The sequence below is a fragment of the Vanessa atalanta genome, chromosome 20, assembly GCF_905147765.1.
Source record: "Vanessa atalanta chromosome 20, ilVanAtal1.2, whole genome shotgun sequence".
NCBI classification, from domain to species: Eukaryota; Metazoa; Arthropoda; class Insecta; order Lepidoptera; family Nymphalidae; genus Vanessa; species Vanessa atalanta.
Genome location: NC_061890.1, coordinates 2036162 through 2059677, shown reverse-complemented (window position 1 = coordinate 2059677; position 23516 = coordinate 2036162). Strand labels below are relative to the sequence as shown.

The following is a 23516-nucleotide window of genomic DNA, read 5'->3' as shown; positions in this document are numbered from 1 at the left end:
TAATATTTCATCTCTGTATCGTCATAAATGTAAACGACCACTGAAACATCATAATTTCTGGGTCAAAGCCAATTTCCCTAAAAGATTTTTACCTTTTGCTGGCGAGCGATAGAAAAAGCTTATTATTCAATTCGACAATTATTTTGAAATTTACATGTAAATATATAATTTAAATTAGAACAGTGTATATAATACTAGCTATCTAATTGTAGTTATAATAATGTTTAACTAAAATTATGTAACACGTTTATTTATCCGTTTAGTTCAAAGAATAACAGATACAAAATTTGTTAGCGGGAGTAAAATTTATGTGTATAACCGTGTTCCAATTCCGAGTTTAAATCTTAACGGCCAACGGATTTCTGAATGGTACGACAAAGCTTGCGCCCGTATGCGCCGATCGGTTCAAGTAAATTCCACGGAGTGGGGATGCCACGCGTTTCCGAGTCGTTTGGCCCGACCGCCGACTCGCCACTCCACACGCCAGTAACCAGTTGTCAACTGACAGTGAAACGAGAAAGACGCGGCCGCTTCGACCAGCGTGTTCTCTAAACTTCACGCAACTTTACAGCAGTTGCGAACGGACTAAGTGTTAGATTGCGTGCAAGTGCTATTTGTGTTAGTGATGATATTTGTATGGAACAGTCGGCTTTCTTGTCTCCTGGACGAGCGTTGAAGTCAGAGGGGATGGAAGCAAAAGACCGGCTTGTCGAGGAGATTGTGCTCCTTGCTCTGTTTTTGGTATCGACTGCGGGCAATTCGTTGGCCCTATTAGTATTCTGTAGACGACCCGGACTGAGGACTATATCAAATCGGTAAGTTTCACAAAAATACATTAGTAAACTAAATTTAAAAGGATATTCTTTAGATATAATCGCCTCTATCAAGGTGGACAAGTTACTAAATTTTGATGCAAAGTTAATGATATTGATTTAACGATATGCAACAGGTCCACGTAGATGGCAATACAGAAATCCGTCTCCAATAAGAGAGAGTGGATTGCCGATGTATTCAAACGGAAATTCTAAACTTATAAACGAAACATGATTCTATAAAAATAAACACATTTAAAACATAATAATGTATATATTTATGTAGTAAAACAGTTGTCTTATAACATATAATAGCAAAAAAGGCTAAGAAACAACATTCCATATGTAAGGATAAACGTACAAACAAACAAAGGACTAATAACAAAACAAACTTCAGAACCAATAAGCTCGATTTAAAAAAAATCTCTCTGCATATTCTATACAAGTTGGGCTTCAGCCAAACCCCATATTATTATTAGATCATTAGTGTCGGTCCGTCCATCTACCTGGTCTCCTTGTGTTTCTTTTTACATACTTTTGTTATTTATTATTCATATACCGCATCGGGATCAAGTTGGACAGTTTTAGACGAGTCATAAAGTTAAAAAATTACAAAGCCGTTCTACTTGTTTCGTCAGAATCAAGAAGGTCACGCCTCATCGTCCGTCTACCATTCAAAGACACTCAATAAAAACTTTTCGGCTAATGTAACTGTTAAGCAAGGTAATTCACATAAACTCATATTTCGTTGTACTCAATAGAAGTTATAGTTTATTATCCTTGAAAGATTAATGATCCTTTGTTTTTTTTTAATTATGTCTACTTAAGTGTCTGTAAAAAGGTATTATTTATATTGTTTCTGGGCATAATAACCGTATACCGTATTGTCTTCTAAGTAGGGATTACTGAGAATCTATGATTTAAAAAAGTACTTCATAATGGCAAAGATAAGATAAACAAAGGGCTCAAATAGTAATCTCAATCGTTTAATAGTAAAATCACTTTTAAATAACATCAAAAATGCATTCTCATTACAGAGCAACTAATCTCAAGGTTTAATTTCGTGGATGAACTTTGAGCAAAATTTTTGTTACTACTTTGAAACATCAAACGGTTTAAACTGAAATTAAATCAGTTATATAATTTAATCTATCTGCGTTTGATTAAAGAGATATACCGAGTCTTCACATTTTGCAACATAAATTTATAGTTGCGGTGAAATGTGGTCGAAAGATCACAGGAGACGAGACCGGTGTCCCACATAACGGAATCTCGACTCTCAATTACAAATTGTAAAATAAAACTAGTTAGCAATCGACAAGACATTACTTACGAGAACTTAAGAAGGGAAGATTTTGTTACAAAAATATTTAAAGTTGAAATGATCAACGAGATATAATAGATCATACCTTCAATATTTTTGTTCACTGTTTGACTTCGTTGAATTAATTGTCTTTTAGAATAATGAACCCTAAATTAGGGTTAACGTCGTAACCACTTAAGCCCTTAACTATTTCGTTAATAAAATAAATAAAACAGAACTATTTCACTTTAACTGTGACGTGAATATAACTATTATTAGGTATTAATATTGACAAAGTCTAATGCGATTGAATACTTTATCACACGAACCAAGACGAGACGTAATGAACTTGAGTCTATCGGCGTGGAAAATAACTCCGAAGAGGCCTTTACCCCGTAGTAAAAATAAAAATTATAAATAAATAATTGAAAGAGAAATTATGAAATAATTGTTTATGAGTTTAGTAGGTCTTCTCCCAAGTGATTGCGGGGCGTACCTCGTGACATAATAATATTATCATATAATAAACAGACACACAAGAGGCACTGTTGCTCGCTTTCTATGTCAACGGTCTTTAACCTTCGATTAAATATTTGTTTATTTAAATGTTAAACTATGTATTGCGTTTATCAGATGAATCATTGTATCCGCCATGAATAGGAGTTCCACGGCAATTGATTCTGATGGAATTGATCGTCGTGGGTAGACGATTTTTAAACTTCCGTCCGTTCATGCAACGATAGCAATTGAACCAAATAAAATTAAATAAATACTTTAAATAGAATTTTGGCAACATTTCGATTCTCGGGCCAATTTAATTGGATTAATGTTTCAATTGTTTATTCGTAATTGTGTTAATCGACTATCGTGTTAAATGTTATACGTATTTGAACGGGATATCGTTACAAAATGTTTTATGAAAATAATTTAAAATATTTCATAGTTCGTACGACATTTTATAATAATTTCGAATTGTTTTATCGAATGATTTCCTAAATGCATTATATAGATTCAATATTGTAATTAAATGTAATAATTTCTTTATATTATAATATTTAAACTTTATGTCGTTAGTATTACTCAAGTTTGCGTAAAAAACCCACCGTCATCCAGCTTCTCGTTGACGATCGGATTGTATTAAATCAAAGCAATAGTTACAGGTTTTATTCTATTGCTAAATATAGTTAAGACAGTATTCGTACAAGTCGTATTACGATATGTTTAATTTCATAATTAGAGAATGATCACGTCAGTACGCGTAAGAATGTGCTCTGCGTTGATCAATGCCCGTAACTGTATTCAATTATCTTATCAAGCTTCTGGTTCTGGTAAATGTGGAGGAAAACCTGCCTGTGATTTATTATACGAATGAGATACAGCAGCAATTTCTAAATATGTATTTAAAATCGAACTTTCTAAACTACATATTCAGATAAGATTTGATATTTTGTTAGTTTCAAAATTGTAAAAAGTCGGTATCGATAAATTGTCGTATTAGTTTTTTGTCGTTATGTAAAGTATACATAACTCTATAGCGATATTTAATTCATAAATGATAAATATTATTGTATTATTAAATATATTGCGTTTTATATGCAAAGTGCGAAGTTTCTTCAGTCTGAAGTCTATTAGCTATTTGTATGATAAGGGATTTGTACATTAAAGTTTGATGATGATGAAGATGTCTTTGTCAAGGAATGGAATATTACCAAGATATTACGAGTGTATTCATTATAATGGAAATGGGTAATCGTAGGATCAACGATGGCCTGACATGGCGACATGTCGCCTGGACTTAATCCTGAGTCAATGTTTTAAAGGCTTATGAACTAACAATAAAATTATAATCACTTTTTAGGCATTATCATAGATTTCTAGTCGTTTTTACACGTAAACCACCCTGGCTTATTTCAAATCATAAGCAATTTTAAAAATGGAACAAACAAAAATGTTACAAAAAGAAGTAAATGTATTTTTTTTCCGAATTATGTATCGATGAAATAAACACGAATGTTTTTAAAAAAAATATACCAAAACTCGTTTTTAATATATGTGTAGTAATTTCTTGCGTTGTAATTAATTAGATTATCACTTTTAATTTATCCAATATATTTTTACGTGTTTTTTTTTACCCATGTAGTATAGTTAAAGGTCTCCATATAATCTTTTCCATTATAACAAAGTGATCGCTTATTTACAAAGCGATTAGTAAACCCTCATTACTTTATCTTGTGTTGACAAATGTCGAATAATCTTAATTTGAAATTAATCGAATAACAATATTGACATTCTTATTCGTCCTAGAACAGAAAAAATCGATATTGTTTTAACAGAGCATTGATAAGAATTAATTATTGATTACATCCTAAAATGTCATCATTCGAATTCATGGTCAATTCCAGGAAAAGAAAATCATTGTTAGACTCATTTGTTTTGATTTCGTACGATTCGATTTCGAATTTCAAAAATGACGTGATTTATTATTTTTGATCGATTAAACTTAGCTTCCTACATGGCACGGAGAAAGTCAGACATTGTAGACGTAGAATCGTATGCGATCGCTAGCTTTGAAAATTTTCCATTCCAATTTTGCAAGTTGAGGTCGCGACAAAATTAGGCCGACAGATTAAAAAGCAATAATTAATACCATACAGATAATAAATGGTAATTTGAAGAGTATTTAAAAAAAGAATGATAGCTGAATTTCATCACACGCATAATTTTTTTTAGGAACAAAACAATAAAATGACCGATGGTATTAAATTAACGATCATAACTTTTAAACTCCTTGACAAAGACACTGTGCAGATACAGGCGTATTAATTATTAAACTATGTCAAGAACTATCATATCGCGGGTTAGAGACCACTTGAAACATTATCGTCTATTTAGAAGGAATTTACGATTCATAGTTACGTTAGTTTTCATTAATACAATATTTAAAATATAACTGTATGACCTATTGAATTACTTATTTCGAATAGCATAAAAAGTCAGGTTCATGGTGAAAAATGTTTTAAAAGGTAAATTAATTAAAATAAATTATACAAATTCATTATTTTTTTATAAATTGTATTGTAAATTAAAATACTATACAAAAACTAATCTAAAATTCAAATAAGTATTAGAAGGCGTAATCATGGCCGTCGTGTTTAATGACAGTTTATTCCTTATAAAATAGGATTTTTTTTATTTCGTTTAATCGCGAAGACGGCCGACAAAAAGTAATAAAGACTTGAAAATAATGTTTATGATGATTGACAGGCTGAATATCTTCTAATGAAATAAAAATACCGACGACATTCCATCACGAATTAAATGAAACTAAGTACGGTATAGATAATATGAAACAATTCGTTTATGTTTTCACACTTTATATTTTTTTAATGAGAAAAGAAAACGTTTATGACAAGTGATCTCATTCCATTCTGCTTTGACACAAGTATTTCGAAAAAAAAAATACAATATACATAACGTACGTAATGAGTGGTTTGCAATAATTATTGGAATATAAAAATAAATCAGGTAATTCCTAACTAAACCATATTCAATTTAGACAACATTGACATTTAACAATTATGTGGTTGAAAAAAAAGTTAAAGGAAGTACCAGGGCGACATAAAACATAGAAGGAATGTATAAGGTACATAGATATTTATAAATCATACTAAAAATATTAAAATTAATAATACCCGCAAAATATCAGCTTTGTCAATGTCGATGTTAAAATTAATGTGTAGGATTTTTGCCACACAACGGCTATAAGCTATTTTTAATCTATGTGCCCGACTGCCGATGACTCATCTAAAGATTGTGGGCCTGACGATCATTGACAAAATCGATCTATTCGATCCGATTTGAATTATATAATCTGTATTCAATTGTATTTAATTAAAACTCTGGCAACTTAAATGTTCTTTTTTTTTTAACACGTATACTTCGATATTTGAAATTAATCTTTGAACTATTTAAAGGTATTTCGTTTTATTAATTAATATAATTTTAGTAATTTGTACATAAAGAAATACTCATTTGTTTTAGAATGTGCGTATATCTATTTAACAATGGCTTAATATTACAAGGTTGCTTGTTCTTTGATGTTATCTTCGAATGAGCGTTACGCCACATAGGACAATTGGTAACTGTTAGTTATAACGTATAAAGTTCTAAAACGAAATTATCTCGTATAAATTACCATACGATTGACAGATAGTTCTCATATTTACTTATTTTAAATGTTTATATATTAGAATTTATGTATGTATCTATATGTCTGCATAGATCCGGTAAAAGTACATTGATGAATGACATGTTGGTAGTTAACAAGCTGAGCGCCGCTTTCGAGTCGCATACCTCGCTACGAAAGCATTTCTTTGGCAATAAAATCAAACCTTTTTTTTAAATAGGCAAATTAAAAAAAAAAGTAGAACGTCATTAGTTCTGTTAAAAAATACTAGTGTGTTCTGGAATGTTAAGTGATTATTGCAATTTATTTCTTTTTTATTACACAACAAAATTGTATTCACAGTTTCTGCATTTAGCGTGACACTTGTTGTATATGTAATAACTGACAAATCACATAATTATAAAAATAAAATTTAAATTACAATAAAAAAACTCAATTTATATATTAATAACCGAAATCCTAAGTCCCTCCGTGCATTAAATAAATATTTACAAATATTTTTATAAAGGCGAAAAAAAAGTCGTATGGATCAAGTTCAATCACCTTAAGTTTCACATTTAAATATTTAATTTCACTGATATTTTCACTGACATGAATAAATTTTACTTACCTACTATTGTTTATATAAAACATTGTAGAAAAAACATCTGTCAATTTAAAAAAAAAAAAATTCCAAATTTAATTTTGTCCACCAAAATTGTCTATTCCCCGGTCTACAGTTTATGTGATCATAATTCTAAAATGACAAATTATACAGTTCAATGTATAGACAGTCGACAACTGATAATACTTCAGTAATGAAAATATGTAGTAACATTTTTTACAATAGTAATAATACAGATAAACAAAAGCATTTATTTTAATATAGAAATATATTTTTAGTTTTTTTTATGATGGTAACTCGATATTTTGTTAATTACATGATTTGAGGTTAGAAAACCGGAAAACGTCAAAATCGCATGTATAGAATCTCATTATAAATCTCTGTTATAATATTACGATGAAGTATCTTTTGAACGGAACAAACAAACATCCTCATGCCAATCCGACGCGCCATTACATATTTATTATTTCGCAAAGGTTATCGGAACCAGACATTTTTGAAATTTGTATATCTTAATTTCCATATGAAAACGACGGAAACAAATTAGACGATTTGATCTTGACTTGGCTTACCGCGACTTAACCTGGTGCTAATATTTTTAACCTGAATGAATATGAATTAAAAAAAAAAAAAGAAAACATGTGACTAATTTTACAAGTACTTAACTACAATATTAAAAAACAAAATCTATGCTAATAATAATAATTTTAAATTGTTTTGATAAATCATACCTTGATAGTATTATTTATCACTCATTTATGATTTACTTTATTTTGTTTAATTAAAATGTGAATGACGGAAAACGCAAGTGACAACAATAAAAGTATATTATTTAAAACAAAACTGATATTTTGATTGATATACAATCTCCTTTACAATCAATTGTTTTGTAAAAAAAAAAGGTAACGAGTTAAATCTGGCCTTCCGGTAAAGGTTACGTATTGTTCAAAAGAACAAAGTACAGTGAATTGATTATTTTGTTTAAAAAGTAAGTTTATAGATAGAAAATACAAATTTAGCTGGTATTTTTATAACAGGTAACACAATATAAATTTAATGAATTGTATCATTAAGTTTCATCCTAAAAATAAACTTTCATATTGACTTTTTAATCTAAATTAAACCTAATTGCAAGTTATTAAATGCTACATTGGCTTTTAAAATGATTCAAACTTTTCGTTGTTATGTTTGGCACGTGTTAACAACTGTCGTGAAAAAATTAAACGCGATTACCAAATTGTAAAGCAGGACAAATGATTTTAAAATTCGTTACAAATTACTTGTCGTTTATGTTAATCATTAAATTTTTTTAAATAAAATGTTTAAATATATTTTCTTAAGAATTCAATCAATACAAATGGTAGGATTTTAAGTAATTTATTCCATTGTTAACGGGCATACTTTAACGATTTTTTACTATTATTATATTGTATCCATAGATAATTCATAGCTCTTTGTCTTGTCTTACAAATAAATAATGCAAATAGTTCAAGAAAACAGCTTGTACGGCTAAAACAACTTGAAAAATTTAATTGTAATCCTAACGGTTATAAAAATAATAAAATATTGACACAAAATTTTCGAAAATGGAACGTAAACTTCCCGTAAAAATAATACGATTATTGTCATGTTATATTACAAACGTGACATCTGTCATCCGCCATATTAGATTTCAGATGACATCATAATAAATTACATTTGGCACTTAACATTTCTATGAATTCACCCATTAATATGTCTTCGTTTATTTATCTTTATGATATTTTATTATTAATATCGCAACGTAATAAGCTTAAATAAAGAATTTGAGGTAAGAAAACTGTATGTTTTTACACCGATTACTAAACCAAGTTTAAAGGTAACAGTGACCATGAATAGTAGTTAAACGTTTCCTACGTTAGGCGTTAATTATCTTTGCAGAAATAATTTTATTATTACCTGAGCTTACAAATGCATATTGTAATAGTTTTATTGCACGATCTTACAATTATTTGGCGTCTAGCAAAGTGTTTAATAAAACACCATGCCTTTTAATTTGGGTGTTGCGTCTCGCTCTAACATTTGGGCTTTTATATTATCTATCTCTTTTGTGTAAAATTAAAATCTATGGGATTGAAATGCAAAATTTTTATTTATTTAAGTTTATTAGAAGTATTATTGCGTTATTGTACTATATTGTTAACGCCTTCCCTGTCCGGTTCAAATGCATAAACTCAAGTCAATATAGATACTTTGATTTTATTTGCTGCCGAGACCCTTCGCCGATGCTAAAATTATACAATATATCTCGGAAAAACACGGCGTCGTTAATTTTAATATAAATTTTTATGACTAATTTATTATTACACCACTTAAGTAATTCAATGAAATCGTTAAAATGAAACGAATAAAAAATTAAATTATTAATATATGTTAAATATTACTTTAAAAGTAATAATATTGGTTTAATAACCGATACATTTTAATGTTCTAGAAACGTAAAATATTTTTATGGTGTGCCTTTATTAAACTTCAGTTTATTTTTTATCATACATATAATAATTATAATTCCCTTACTATTCGTTTGACTACCGACAATATTAATAAATTCTGGAAAAGCATAAACTATTGTTACATTTGAATCACATAGACAATTCGTGTTCGAAATTTAGAAGGATTTTAAATTTGAAAGATGTTCGAATTATTTTATTGGCATATAATAAAATGGCTACTTGTGTGGAAAAAAGAATTTCTGACGTATTATATATTTGAGATAGCGCATTAATCCTAAGCTTATGGTATGTGATTCCGTCATGATCACCCGCCTCTCTGATGATCGGTAAGTGATGTAATAATTACGGTATTACTTGTAGCGGCTTTATGAATATAAAATTTAAAACTAGGTAAATACCACCTGTAACAAATAATGGTTTTTTATATATATAAAACTACTCAAATTTAGATGCAGTATATTTTTTTTTATTTGACGTATGAGATTACAAGCAAGAAACAGCCAGTTCCACAGATAAATAAGTTACATTAATTTTAACTTGCAACAAAGTCGATAATTACACAAACGACTAGAAGATATATTGCACGCAAACCATAGATAGCTGTTTACTTTCTTTAATAATATATATTAAAATTACTGAGCCAAAAGCGATATATCTATTTCGCTAGTCAGATAAATCAAGAGCGATCATATTACGAATTAGTCTCTGTCATGTGTAGGTGGACTCTGTGGTTATTACGTCATGCATAGATTTTAATTGATTCGAGACAAGTGTGGAAGTATATTTACTCAAATTCCTAATTGTATCAATTGTTTAACAGCAATACGTCAGTTCATATGTATATCCAATTCCTTGGGGTTTACACCTGTGTCACGATGTTGTATAAGACTCATGTGTCACGTTTCGTGTGCTATGAGTTCTGATTATTCTTAAGCCGAGAAGAACTAATGAATACAATGAAGTATCATAAGCTCAGATTACGACCGCTTAGCGATGAGTTGATAAGTTTGTTCGTTGAGCTATTGTCGTCAAGCACAAATCTGACATGAATATAAAACACTACTTGCTTCATTCATAAATAACTTATTTTGCCAATCTTTATAGTTTGGCAAAATTTACGACGATATTTCTAAACGCAAAACGGTATACACCTTAAGTATACCTCTTTAGGTACATGTGTAATTATTTACATCGAAGTGTTCTCTGAATTTTCAATGGAATTAACGAGTCTGTCATTCGGTAAATAACAAATAGTTCTGTATGAATAAGCGATCGGTAAATACCACCAGTAAGATATCGTTTTCAAAATAATATGCGTAACTCATGTGTAAAATTACTCATGTGAAAACTGTTATAGCCCACGCATGTATAGAAGGGACACCTCGAATCTCGTGGTTGGCAGTTCATTGATTGCGTGGTTAATATTTTTTTACAGTGCCAACGTCTAGTTGATCATCACCACTTATGATCAAGTGACCGATTTACCGGTGCCAAGAATAATTTAAAAAAAGAATTCTGGATAATTTTGTTCCGTGATAATATTTATCCGCAAACTTCATTTATCATAGTCAGCCGATTTTGGTTTCAAGTCATAATTTTATATACCAATTTGCTATACTAGATTCGCTCTAGTTGAGTAAATATTATTATCTTTTTTTTTAATTTTACGTCTAAACAAGAACATGGTTCCACTGAAGCATATTTAAGTTAGCAATAAGTATACGCAGAACGTAGTATGCATTTCATAACTACGAAACTATTGTCTCACGCTATTACCAAATCTGCATTGTTTTAAACAAATGGTTTTGTAACAATTACAAGTGACATTAGTTATTTTTGTAATCAACAATATAATCTATGTACAGTCAAAACTACTGAGTATCGAAATTAAAACATAATAACACAAAAAAAAAACAGAATCAAAACATTCTATATTTAAATAAATTTGAATCGTCAAGATAACCTAATGTAATATAATTTAGATTCTTCCGAGAAAACGACAAGAAACTCAGTGGTTACTCTTTTTTCACAAATATCCTAAAATACAATTTCATACGCTCGGATATGCAATGGCGACTTTAATGTATAAATGGGAGGGGTTAGTTTGAATGAATTTTATCCGTTCAAGTCGGGACGAGCTGTTAGTTCGAAATATAATTAGTGATAAGAATTAGTAGACAAGGGCCACACGCCAGGTTGGTTTCGCCTTGATGTCACCGTGTTATACACTTCCATGACCCATATATTATGCGAAACTGAAATTAATTTTAACGTTCGATTTCGTTGTAAGATTCAATACAGGAGATACAATTATTTTGTTACATGAAGGTCATAAATATTTTCATTATATCAATTAAATGTGCAAAAAAAATAAATAAATGTAAAAGTACGTTACGTTAAACATTACTTTAATCTAAAGTATGATGACATCGTTAATTTTTTTTTTTATTTCAAGGATAATTTCGATAGCAAAATATGCTCTACTTGCTTTTAATATAAAAAATAAACACTCGCGTCAATATTCGCATACCGGATACGCAATCTATCGCAAAGATGACGACTTACAGTATTTATTAATAAGAATGATGATCGTAAGTCTTTAAGATTACGGGTGTTTGTCAATACTTGTAAAAAAAAAATTACATTTCGTGGAAAATTTATACCGCGAAATAATTTACATCCCTCGTCACCTAAACTAGGGCATTAACTGTCCGTTCCTGTTTACGTACGTACCTGTGTAAATAGGTCGAAATGAATTTGCGATTTTATTTCTAAATTTGTTGTGTACGTATAATATTGACACACAAAAATAAATTGCACAATTCAAGTATTACTTTTTTATTATTATTTATTTTAATCTATTACCGAGTTTTCATGGTTATATAGTAGGAATTTGAATGTCATTGTTTGTTTTTTTTTTTTAATTTATTCACGACCCAACATCATTCAGCCTAAAATAAAATCCAACCAAATAACCTTTAATGTCTTTAGTGTTATCTTAGTTTCTAAAGCTCAACATTAAATTAGGTCACTATGTTTCATTATGTACCTGAGACGTACTTGTTTTCAGGTTAAGGTCAATGGATCTACCAGTACATACATATGGATAGTGTTGCGTTATTCAATTAAATATTCATATATTCTTGACTGATTAGAAAATTTATTACGATAAAACACAATAACAATGGTTTTCGTTATAATAAATATTTATATACAATGTCGAGAGGTTATTTTACTTACATTTGGCATTCTCAACTAAACCATCTGGCATTATGGATTTTTTTTTGTCAAATCGAATGTTTTAAACATGCATCATATTTAATATATAATCTCGATCATACAAAATGATACGTCTAATATAATACGATAGATTTAAATATGACAAAAAAAAATTCGCTGACGTTTCTTGACGTCGGACCAATGTTGACAGTTGACAGGTGACGTTTGACAGCTAACAGGTCGCTTGTTTGACAGACCGCACTAGTAGTTTATCAAGACATCAAAAGGTACTTGTACTGATAAGATATGAAATTCAAAACAATTCTTGGTCATTTATTATTTATCAGAATATAATAAAATTGATAACTTCCGTAATTTAAGTAACCATTATTCATTACGAGTTACTCATCAATCAATGCTTAGATATTTTATTATTAAATTTATAATCCATCAATTTCAAATTAATGCAACTCATTATGATCATATTTTCATAATATATACGGAATTGCTTGTAGGCAATTTGACTGCCTCGTTGGTCTAGTAGCTAGATATATGGATTCTAGGTTCGGTTCGGTTTGATTATGACTTCTAGGTTCAAACGGACGGCCTATCAAAAAGTTTTTGTGTGTACATTCCTTTTGAATCAGATCTACCTCCCCATCGGATTACGAACGGGAGGGATTAGGGAGTGCACCTTGCACTTGTGCAATTAATCGCTGAAGTAGAAATCGGCTAGGACGTTTTTATTTTCGTATTTGAACAATTTAGTTAGTCAGTTTTAGATTAACGTAATAATTTATTTATTTTTTAAAAACATTTACTTTTCCTTTTTTATTTTATTACTATCCTGTATAATTAATTAGAATGCTTTAATCGATGTTACTTAGAGCTACTCATTTAAACATATAACCAAATGTAATAATTACGAGTATCTTAAAAGAAAGTGACTAAAACAAAACACTTAGACATTATATAACATACTGATTCGAAATCCGCTCATAAAAACACTGACAGTTCCTCAAACTTGTAATACACCTGAACTGTTTGGTTGCGCACGCGCAGAACAATGGATCTTCCATAACAATGGCCGCCATTGTGCACGCCGCATTAGAATCATGAATTAAGCAAATAGTAATAAATAAATCAAATATATTATATTTAATAAAAAATAATTGTTGTCTATAAAGACATATACTCAATTAACTTCAAGTAAACTTGAAAAATATATAATAAATAAAATTAGTTTTACTAATCACCCCCCTAAATAAAATTTACTATGCCCTATAACAATAAGGAAGAATCATGGAACTGATAAAAGTATATAGTGGAGTAAAAAATGTCCAAGCTGTCCGATCGCGAAGACGCGTCATATTGAGTCATACAACCTGTGTTATATCGTCATAAACTTTAATATACACTCAATTAAGTACGTTATTCCGTAAACGCTCTACGACTTAACATCAATGAGGTATTTCCTTGATTGTCTGTCGTAGCGTTTTCAACGCGCGTTTTTTTGGCAGCCCGAATAAATGTATGGAGTTCTTGTGTTAATTTTTTCAATCCAACGTGACGAAAACGCTGAGATTTAATATCCGCCAGGATATTTTTCAATAATAAAAAAAAACAAAATACAAAAATAAAAAATATTACAAATTGTTTTTTTTTTTTAATTAACATTTAGTATAGAGTAATCAAACAAAGTATATTAATAACGCTAGTATGTTTCGGGCCTTATTTAATTTATTATATACTTGTCTACTCACATTCATTACTCCGTAACATCATGAATGGAATTGACAATTATCCTTATTTTGAAAAATAATATGACGTCACAGTAATAGCGTCACAATTGTGGGATTTTCGTATCAATACAACAGCGGTTATGTAAACAAAATGCGTAAACGCGTCCGAAAATAAGTATTACCCTATGAAACAAAACCATTTAAACTTTTTTATTGTGTCTAAAATTAGCACCAAGTCCTATTGTCATTCTGACTTCGTTTAATATTTTACTTAAAAGTTAAAAATATCCTTAAGTTTGTTCTTTACCTTTAGAGTTGCTTCACTGCTTAGCCAAAGACGAAATCGACTTTATACATTTGACAGCTGAGTACTTTCACATTTGTAATATTAGTATGGAATTCAAATGAAACGAAGGAGATTATATCTATCTATTTATTAATGTCAAAGGTTCATTGCTTAAATCTTAAAAGCATCAGTCACTTGTCAATTCTATTCACTAACTTCAATTAAACAGCTGAGAATCTTAAGCGACGTGAACGATTTCGAAAATTTCCAATGTCATAATACAGACAAATTGAATATCGATTACACAAAAGCTCATTACACATTCGGTATGTATTTTTAAATCGATCGAATTATATCGGTTACATTATTCAACGCAGCGCTCCGTGGAAGGTCGTGTCGTATGAAATGATTTGTATTCGAAATACATTTATATTTAAAAACGTCAAACAAAAGATACGCTTGTACGGTTCGTTGAAGTCCTACTCCAAAAATGTGATTGTATTATTCATGTTTAAATTAAATAACTTCAATATCGTGTGGCTGTATTTGTGCAGCACTTTGCCATAAAAAGCAATTAAAAAAAAAATCATTAAGTTAAATTTAAGTCTATTGATATCGATCGCAATAAAAAAAAGTTGTTTTTTTACTTTCTATCATCGTATAATTTCCATTCTCTTTTTAAAAAACTCCTGACAATTATATAAATTCGAAGGCAACGGTGTTCGCAGATCGCTGTCTCATTTACACTAACGTTGTTAGAAAGAGATAAACAGGCAGTTCGTAGAATGAGGTCGAGGGAAAAAGGGAAACTTCGCACATTCCCGTAATTGCATAATAAATATTAGGGAAGGTGAAGGAACTTTTACTTATTCTCTTCCATTTGACTTATGTAAAGTTCATTGACTTCAATTGGCACTCATGAAGAATCCATCATCTTTATTATGATTTATCTTAAGTAACGTGAAATTTGTTCGTCTTTTCGTTATTTTCTTCCCGGAATCTCTGATCCATCAGCATACTTTTCTCCTGAATAAAACAGGATATTAGAATAATGAATGTCGAGGATATCTGTAGCTTTAGCCGTTGCAAATGAATCAAGCTAATTTTAAAATGCAATTTATTAACCTTGCTTGTCGTGGGCGCCAATTCGAAATGTTTATTCAATAACACACAGTAATCGTGTTTGAATTCCGAAGCAGTTTCTTTTATAAGAGAAAAGTCTTCGTTGGACTTTATTACGCCCCACTCCAGTACAAAGTCCTTATTTCCTGTTTAGAGAATGTTTAAAACACTCTTATTCTTACACGCTGTTGATTTTTTAAATTATTTTTAATTGCAGAGCCTTTTGGTCTTTGATCTTGCTCATTAAATATTTAAAAAAAAAAAAAACTTTTTTTTAAATTCCGACTGATGAAGGTGATCGCGTTTGCATAAACAAATAAAAACGTCATCTTCATACTATAGTAAAAATTAAATTAGTTTCTTAAAAGTCATTTCACAAGATTGTCAATTATTGATATCTGCATTGATTAACAGATAAAAATGTTGCCATGTGCAAATTAAAATGTCATAATGCTTTTCACACGGAACAAAAATCTGGCGGAACTTTTAAGTGTCATTTCAAATTAAGTACGAGTAATTAAATATTATTGGATGTTTTCTTTCCTTACTTAAAAAGTTAAATTACTTTACTTTCCTTCCTATAAACTTAACCTTTTGTAATTTAAGTGCGTATGTTAAATGGCCTTTGTGCACATGCGTCAACTATTGTTCGTTTTGATTGATGGATTGATAAGCGATTCATTGTTGTGGTGACGACCAGGCTGGCAAGGATTGCGCTGTTGTAAATATTAATCCTGTCATCCTTGGTAACTTATTCGATATTTGAATATTTTTTCTGGTAATCAATTTTTTAATGGTTAGGCTGAATGTCATCGATTACATTACAAAAAAGTTTTTATTCAAGTAATCAAAGTGATTAATTAAAAACTAAACACGTGAGAACTCAGTATTTCTTGTCTATCGATCCAATCCATTTGAGCCTAAACATTTCAGTTATATTGAAATTATCATAACCGAGATTGATCACATTTATAATAAAGTCTAATTGAAAATGAATTATAATTTACATATAATACGTTTGCTAATTTCAAAATATTTTTAAATCGTCTAGTTCAACCACGTATGGGAAACTGACGTAGCATTTGAAGCCCCATTAAAACAAACAAACTGGTGCTATTTAAACGTTAATGGTCTATTATAATGTTATTAAAAATTCGACACAATACATCATTAAGCCACTTATGGTTTTGCAATGGAAAGTTTCATTTATACCAATTTTTACATAAAAAATTGTCTCGGGTAAAAAGTGTTCCTTTTGGCAACATGTTGTAGTTTTGGAGATAACAATGTAGATCTTATCTTTGGTAACGAAGTAAGCTGAAACTATACTAATAGTAATACTATCTCTCTATTTGCATAAGTTTTGTCTCTTTCACGGATAACTACTGAACCAAATCGGATGATATTTGGTGAGAAGTAAGCGTAACTCCAAGGAAGGACAGGACTTTTCTTGGCGGGATTTTTTATATCTAATATCAGACGTCACACCCTTAAAACGCAAAAAAGCCGCATGGTACAAACTATTTGATAGCTAAGTTCGTGTATTTATTATATTTGCGTTTCCAAAAATGTATTACAATGAGCAAATTTCTCGCAACTCCAGTTAAGTTATTATGCAAGACCGAACTCGACAATCAACTCGGAACACGATCGTGTAATGTCAGAAAGTGATAAGCGACACTGGATATAATATTCATAACATAAAGGATACACGTATCAAAATAGCGTATCACCGTAAGTTCGTTTTTAATAATTAACGACTCATCATCAAAGGGAGTTTTAATTGAATCTACTTCTACTATTGATAAATTAACAGATATTGATTTCTATGTATTGATAAATAAAGTTTAGAATTCTATATCGATGATGTTTTTCAACCAAATTTTCGAATTATTCCGGAGTATTGGGTAGATTGTAAATAATTTAAAATCGTTACACGCTGCTTAGACACGTAATACCCCATAGAATGCGTAATCATAAACACACTTGCGACATTGTCTCTAAATACATAAATATGGTTGCGTCAAAGTAGGCTAGGTAATTAAGTATTGCACGGAATCCTTCGGATAATGTCCAAGTAGTATTGACCATATGAACATTTTCCATTGACTACTCATGATGCTTATGAATATGCTAATAGGCTAAGTTCTCTGAATGTTATAAATTAATCTGTAAATTTCCAAAATACCTACATGTGTAGCCGTGTTCGTCCAATGGTTAGTTGTGATTTGTAGATTGCGGTTCAAACCTGCGTACAATCCAAATGTGTATCCGCTTGTATTTGAGTAGCGTCGCGAATAAACTTCAAACACCTCCAAGCCTTTGCCTATTCGTGGGATATTGACAGACAGATACATTCTTATTATCTACCTACATATACATATGTTAATTTATTGAAGATTGAGGTCGAAACAGTGACTTTGTTTACAACGTTTTAATTTGTTGAAACGACTTAATCGTCAGCCTCTGACGTATTTCACAGAGATACATTTTTTATTTAAGAATATCCGTATTCATTTGTTTTGATCGTGAATATTAGAACATCATTTTGATAATTTTGTACCAGTTACGCTGGGTTTCCCCGACCTTGTTTTGTTGAAGATTACGCTCGAATCTCGTAAACTCGGATTTGTGTACAAGCTTCATATATTTACACTATGTTCACTACCATCATGCAATTATGATAACACAACTGAATTGCTCGAAATTAATCATTCACGCTCGAGTTTCAGTCGTAATTCGGGAAGCGAATTCGAAATCACCACAGATAGCCGTGTAAGGCCAGAGTGATGTATGACATTATTTATAATAATAATAATACTAATATTCTACTGTCAAACAACTATACTCAGTGTTATTGTGTTCCAGTTTAAAGGGTGAGTGAGCCAGTGTAATACAATGGACATAACAGATTCACCACTCACCATAAAGCGGTATATCTGCTCGTCCATTTATATACTTATTATATAAAAAAGTATATGTATTTATATGGAACAAAATTACACGAGTGATATACCAACGAAGTGATTTCTTACAAAATTGCACTATTATGTAATTTTAAAAACATATGTTAGTCAAATATAAATAAAATTTAAATAGCCTTGCCTTCACGTGTAATTTAGATTTGTTCAGAAATACACTTCTCGAAGACGGCGGTTGTAAATTATTTGTGCTATAAAAGAAATTGTGAGACGACATCGACTTCAATAGTAATCTGGACCTTAGACGTCAAAAAATATAATCGGAATCATTTTAAGAGGATACTAATAAACGTGGAGTCTTTGACACACTTTGCTAGAACCGTGACGTAAAATTAATATTTTTATAGTTCTGTTTGTGTCATGAATGTTTTTTAAACTATTTAATAACATCCGATACTTGGAATTTTTTTTTTTAACTCGGAATAATACTAGACATTTTTATCGTTGGTATTATAAATAGGTGTAATTTAATATAAAATCATTTAAGATTATTAAGTTCTTTAAGAGTTCATTTTCGTAAATTCTTCGTTTTTCATTGGCTGAATAATTTGCGCATAAATATTATACTAGACAATTTTCTTAAGTAAAAAAAGCAGTTCAAATTTGGAAACCAAATTAAATTTAATGTATATTGTTATATGCGAATGTGATGCGTTTACTTTATTTAATTATATATTTATATACCCATTAGGCCCAGACTAAATCATTCACCAAATAATAGATAAAATCAAAATAGTTTCAACCTTTAAGGAATAGTACATTACTCACACACGTAGAAGATTTATATTCGTTATTTTAACAGTTAGAAACAACTATGATATTGAGTTTATATATATAACTATATGTGCGTAACATATATTCAAGGCGCGTTTTGATTGAAACTAAACTACTGGAATCCTTGGCGGCAGATATATTCATCTATTCGAGCACTGATTCCGCCTATATGAGAAATGTATGCGCGTTGCATATATGCAATTTTAAATGAACAATTTGTTTTTCAAATATATCATGTATGCTCGAAGGTCTCGGTGTAGGCAATGTCATCATCAACTGCAAGGGCCTACGTATGTTAATATTGGAATAAACTGGAAGAAATTGAACCACGTCGTTGAGAAATCGTCATCGAAGACGACCTTTGTCATCGTTGCCAGTATATTAAAAATAGATAATGCAATAAATATATCAAGTTATACGGCATAAATTAATATTAATTTATTTTTGATATAAATAATTTAAAATAAATGCCACACATTCGTTTAAATTGCTTCAAGCGCACTCTTTATATTATGTTATTGTTGACTGCCTCGTTGATCTAGTGGCTCGATATAAGGCCTCAGAACCCGAGGGTCTGGATCCGATCCACATATCGGGCCACGTATTAATCGTAATCAACAAATTTCTTATTTTGGCTAAAGATTCGACTGCGCCATTTTCCATGGTCACGAATATTAACCTCTAACATCGGGCAAAATAAAAATCTTTTGTCGCGGTTGAAACCATAATAAAATATGTATTTAAAAAAACAAGAGAAGTGTTAAAGCGCTTTATAGCAGCATTCATTTTAACGTTGTCAATTTACACTTTGGAGGTTATGTTTGTTTCAGTTTTCAGAATAACCTTACCTTGAACACTTTATATAAAAAAGTTGATTATGATAAATTTGAACGAGATCTTCCTCAATAAGATGATGAAATAATATTATTTGGTATGGCAATAAATAACAATAATAAATCTGAATGTATATTTACTAAATGCTTATAAAATATTCAGTTCCAATTTCAAAACTTAAAATTTATTTTAGTGTGATTCAATTATTCGAACCGAAAAATAAACGGCGAATGAACGATTTCATTGTATTTATTTGATTGGTCGTGTTAAATTAAAAAAAAAATGGATGGATAGTTAAAGCCTTATATATAAAACGTCAAAACTAACTATCAAAGCTGCAAACGACTATCCTAAACAATAAGACACCGATTTGATTCCTTAAGTGTTGCTACCCTTAAAATATACACATAATTTTATTCTTCAAAACACATAAAAACCCGTGTTTTAGAACTATAAGAGAAATAAATATGTTAATACGTTTTTGAGATCAGTTAAATGTGTCGCGCTAAATACACCGAGTGATGAGTTTTGCTAAATCATATAATAGTCAAATAAATAGCAATTAAAAGTACACATTAATTATCAACGTTGGATGCCCTCCATTCCTTATCGTTTTATTAGAACGTTGTATGCATACAATATAACCCATTGTTCTTGTATTGTTTACTCTTTTAGTCTTAAAGAAATATTCTGCGGCTTCATTTTCTTGACCCGTGGACGCATTTCGAGGGCAACATTTGAAATTGAGACCGGAATAGCAAATAGCACGTGAATACTATTAGTCGGTCACGCTGCAACACTTTACGAAAGTCATGTTCCAATGTTTACAATCTACCGCATCTAAGTTACAACATTCAGAATGACAGGACAATAAAATAGATGCTGACGTAAGAAATATATGTAGTTTCTTCGATAGAGTACACACGGGTGTGTCTGAACGCCCCCTTGACCACTTGTCAAATAACGTGTACTGTTCATGCGGCTTCTCGAATATTTACAAAGTTACGCGAGTATGCCAACTATTTTCAGTATATTTATGTAGACTCTTGTAGTCCTTTGTTTATAAACATTTGTGTTATTACAACGACGCTTGAATTAAACCTAGAATGAGAACTAACTCGAACAGTTTGGGCTTACGACTATAAATCATCATTAGTGTAAAATTAATTATACTTCAAGGAAAGATTTGAGTAGATATTTTGCAACAAACTTCTGTTGCGTACTTGAAACTGTTTATAGAACAGTACACTTAAACGAACACGACCTCGTGATGTACATTTATGACGTTTATTACTTTACTTATGAGTGTTTTCTTTTGTTCTAGGTTCGTCATTAACCTATTGGCGACGAATTTGGTGACAACCTCCCTCCTCGCGCCCGCACTGTTCGGCGAGCACACGGCGAACGAGGAGGCCGGCTGGGTGGAGGCCGGTGACGCCGCAGCCTCGGCGTGCAGTTTGGTCGCTTTGCTGGCGGTCACGCTTATTGCGTTGGACCAGCACCACGCTGTCACGGATCCTCTGCGCTGCCACACTCGACTGTTGCAACGCCGGCCTGCCGCCCTGTGTGCAGTGACTTGGCTCGCAGCTGCCGTTGCAGCCACTGTTCGCGCCACCATTGCCGTGGTACGCCACTACTATCCGCTCGAGCCCGCTATCCATAGAGTCGAGCTCGCCTACTACGTCGTGTACTTATTCGCTGGCATTGTCGCGCCAGTTTCTGTAGTTTGCGTCATGTATGCGAGGATATATCGAGCAGCGCGATCATCTGGTCTACGAGCGCGTGCACATGGAGCTAGTGCTCTTCAACTTCATGAGCCTCATGTGAATTTGCCAGACTTGATTGAGGAGGGCGAAGGACTTACTTTAAAAATCGACGTGCCGGACAATGTGACGGAAACTGATCGCAAGTTTGGACCTTTTCTTCTACCTCCGGAACGTCCTGTTCGTTGCCCATCTGTTGCAAGTCTTCGGAATGCGCGAAGGGAGGCCAAATCAAATGAGGATCTACGAAAAGGCTTACCTGCAGTAAGCTCCGCGCCGTTACTGGCGGCGCCACATCTTGCTGTACAATCTCGTATATCCGCGCCTTCAAATAACGGATCTAGAATTACGTCAATCCGTTGTCGAATTTCGAATGCCTCATTATTTAGGTATAGGGAAGAATCTCGTGCAGCTCGAGTTGGACTTTTAACTGGTGCGTTAGTGATGTTACACGTGCCACATGCGGTAGCCGCTGTTGTGTCTGCTGCAGTACCAGGATTAGCAGCTAGCGCTCGAACGCCCGCGTTAGCGTTGCTTTTGCTGGCTTCAGCGGTATCGCCATTTTTGTTCGCGCTACGTTCACGGCGCGTACAACGAGAAGCTCGACGTCTGCTACTACCGCAGAAGAGTGCGTGGGATCGACCGTCAGGTGCAGCATCCGCTGCAGCTGCTGATGGCCAGCGCGCCCGCGCTGCGTTAGATTTATTACGGACATTGACGCCTGGGGGCGACGGGGGTGAAAGCGGAGAAAACGGCGTTTCTGGTCCGGGAAACGGATCTGAAACGAGCGCGTGCCGCAGTTCCTTCAGCTCAGGCGGCAGTACACAACTTTCCTCCGCATCGGAGGAGTGACCCCCGGCGACCGGCGCCCCGCTGTCGCGAGCGCGCTGTTCCCTTCGGTCTCGACCCACCGCTCTACTCATCTGTGATACTAGATTAAGACGACCCGCGTTTGGCGCGACTGTTAGACTGATTTAGCTTAAGTAATTTATTATTATGTCCATGTGTACCTTTCCGCTGAGCGGACAATTTTTATCTGATAATGTATGAAATAAATTCATATAAAATATTTTTGTGCTTTAATTTAATGCCTCTGTAGATTAGTCATTGTGCCGACAGTTACAAAATAAACATAAACAGTGAAGGTTGATAATAAAACATTGTTAGGAAATACTGTTTCATGAGTTCTTGACACAAGTTATCCTAACGCAAGACAAATTTAACTACATTAGAAATAAAACACAGCCGAGTTGCTTTCCAAAAGTAACCTTTGCGAATTATATTTTGCAACATGTGATATAAATTATAAATCAAACTGCAGTCATTGACGAGAATATCAAATGATAAAGAGACGTATCGAATTGATAAGGACAATAATTAAAACAAATATAATAATGA

The 23516-nt window shown here is 31.9% G+C and overlaps 1 protein-coding gene across 1 annotated transcript; it reads left to right on the top strand.

Annotated features, from left to right (window-relative positions):
• The first annotated feature begins 497 nt into the window (after window positions 1-497).
• Window positions 498-23187, top strand: LOC125072069 (D(4) dopamine receptor). The gene is made up of 2 exons (XM_047682571.1): window positions 498-815; window positions 21680-23187. The coding sequence occupies exons 1-2, from the start codon at window positions 637-639 to the stop codon at window positions 22968-22970; spliced, it is 1470 nt and encodes a 489-aa protein (XP_047538527.1). The 5' UTR covers window positions 498-636; the 3' UTR covers window positions 22971-23187.
• The last annotated feature ends 329 nt before the right edge of the window (window positions 23188-23516 follow it).

Bases quoted from the DNA above. Each gene is read 5' to 3' on its own strand.
- LOC125072069 (XM_047682571.1), top strand. From the start codon at position 637: ATGGAACAGTCGGCTTTCTTGTCTCCTGGACGAGCGTTGAAGTCAGAG. The intron at 816-21,679 runs GTAAGTTTCACA...CTTTTGTTCTAG, and splicing joins CTGAGGACTATATCAAATCG to GTTCGTCATTAACCTATTGG.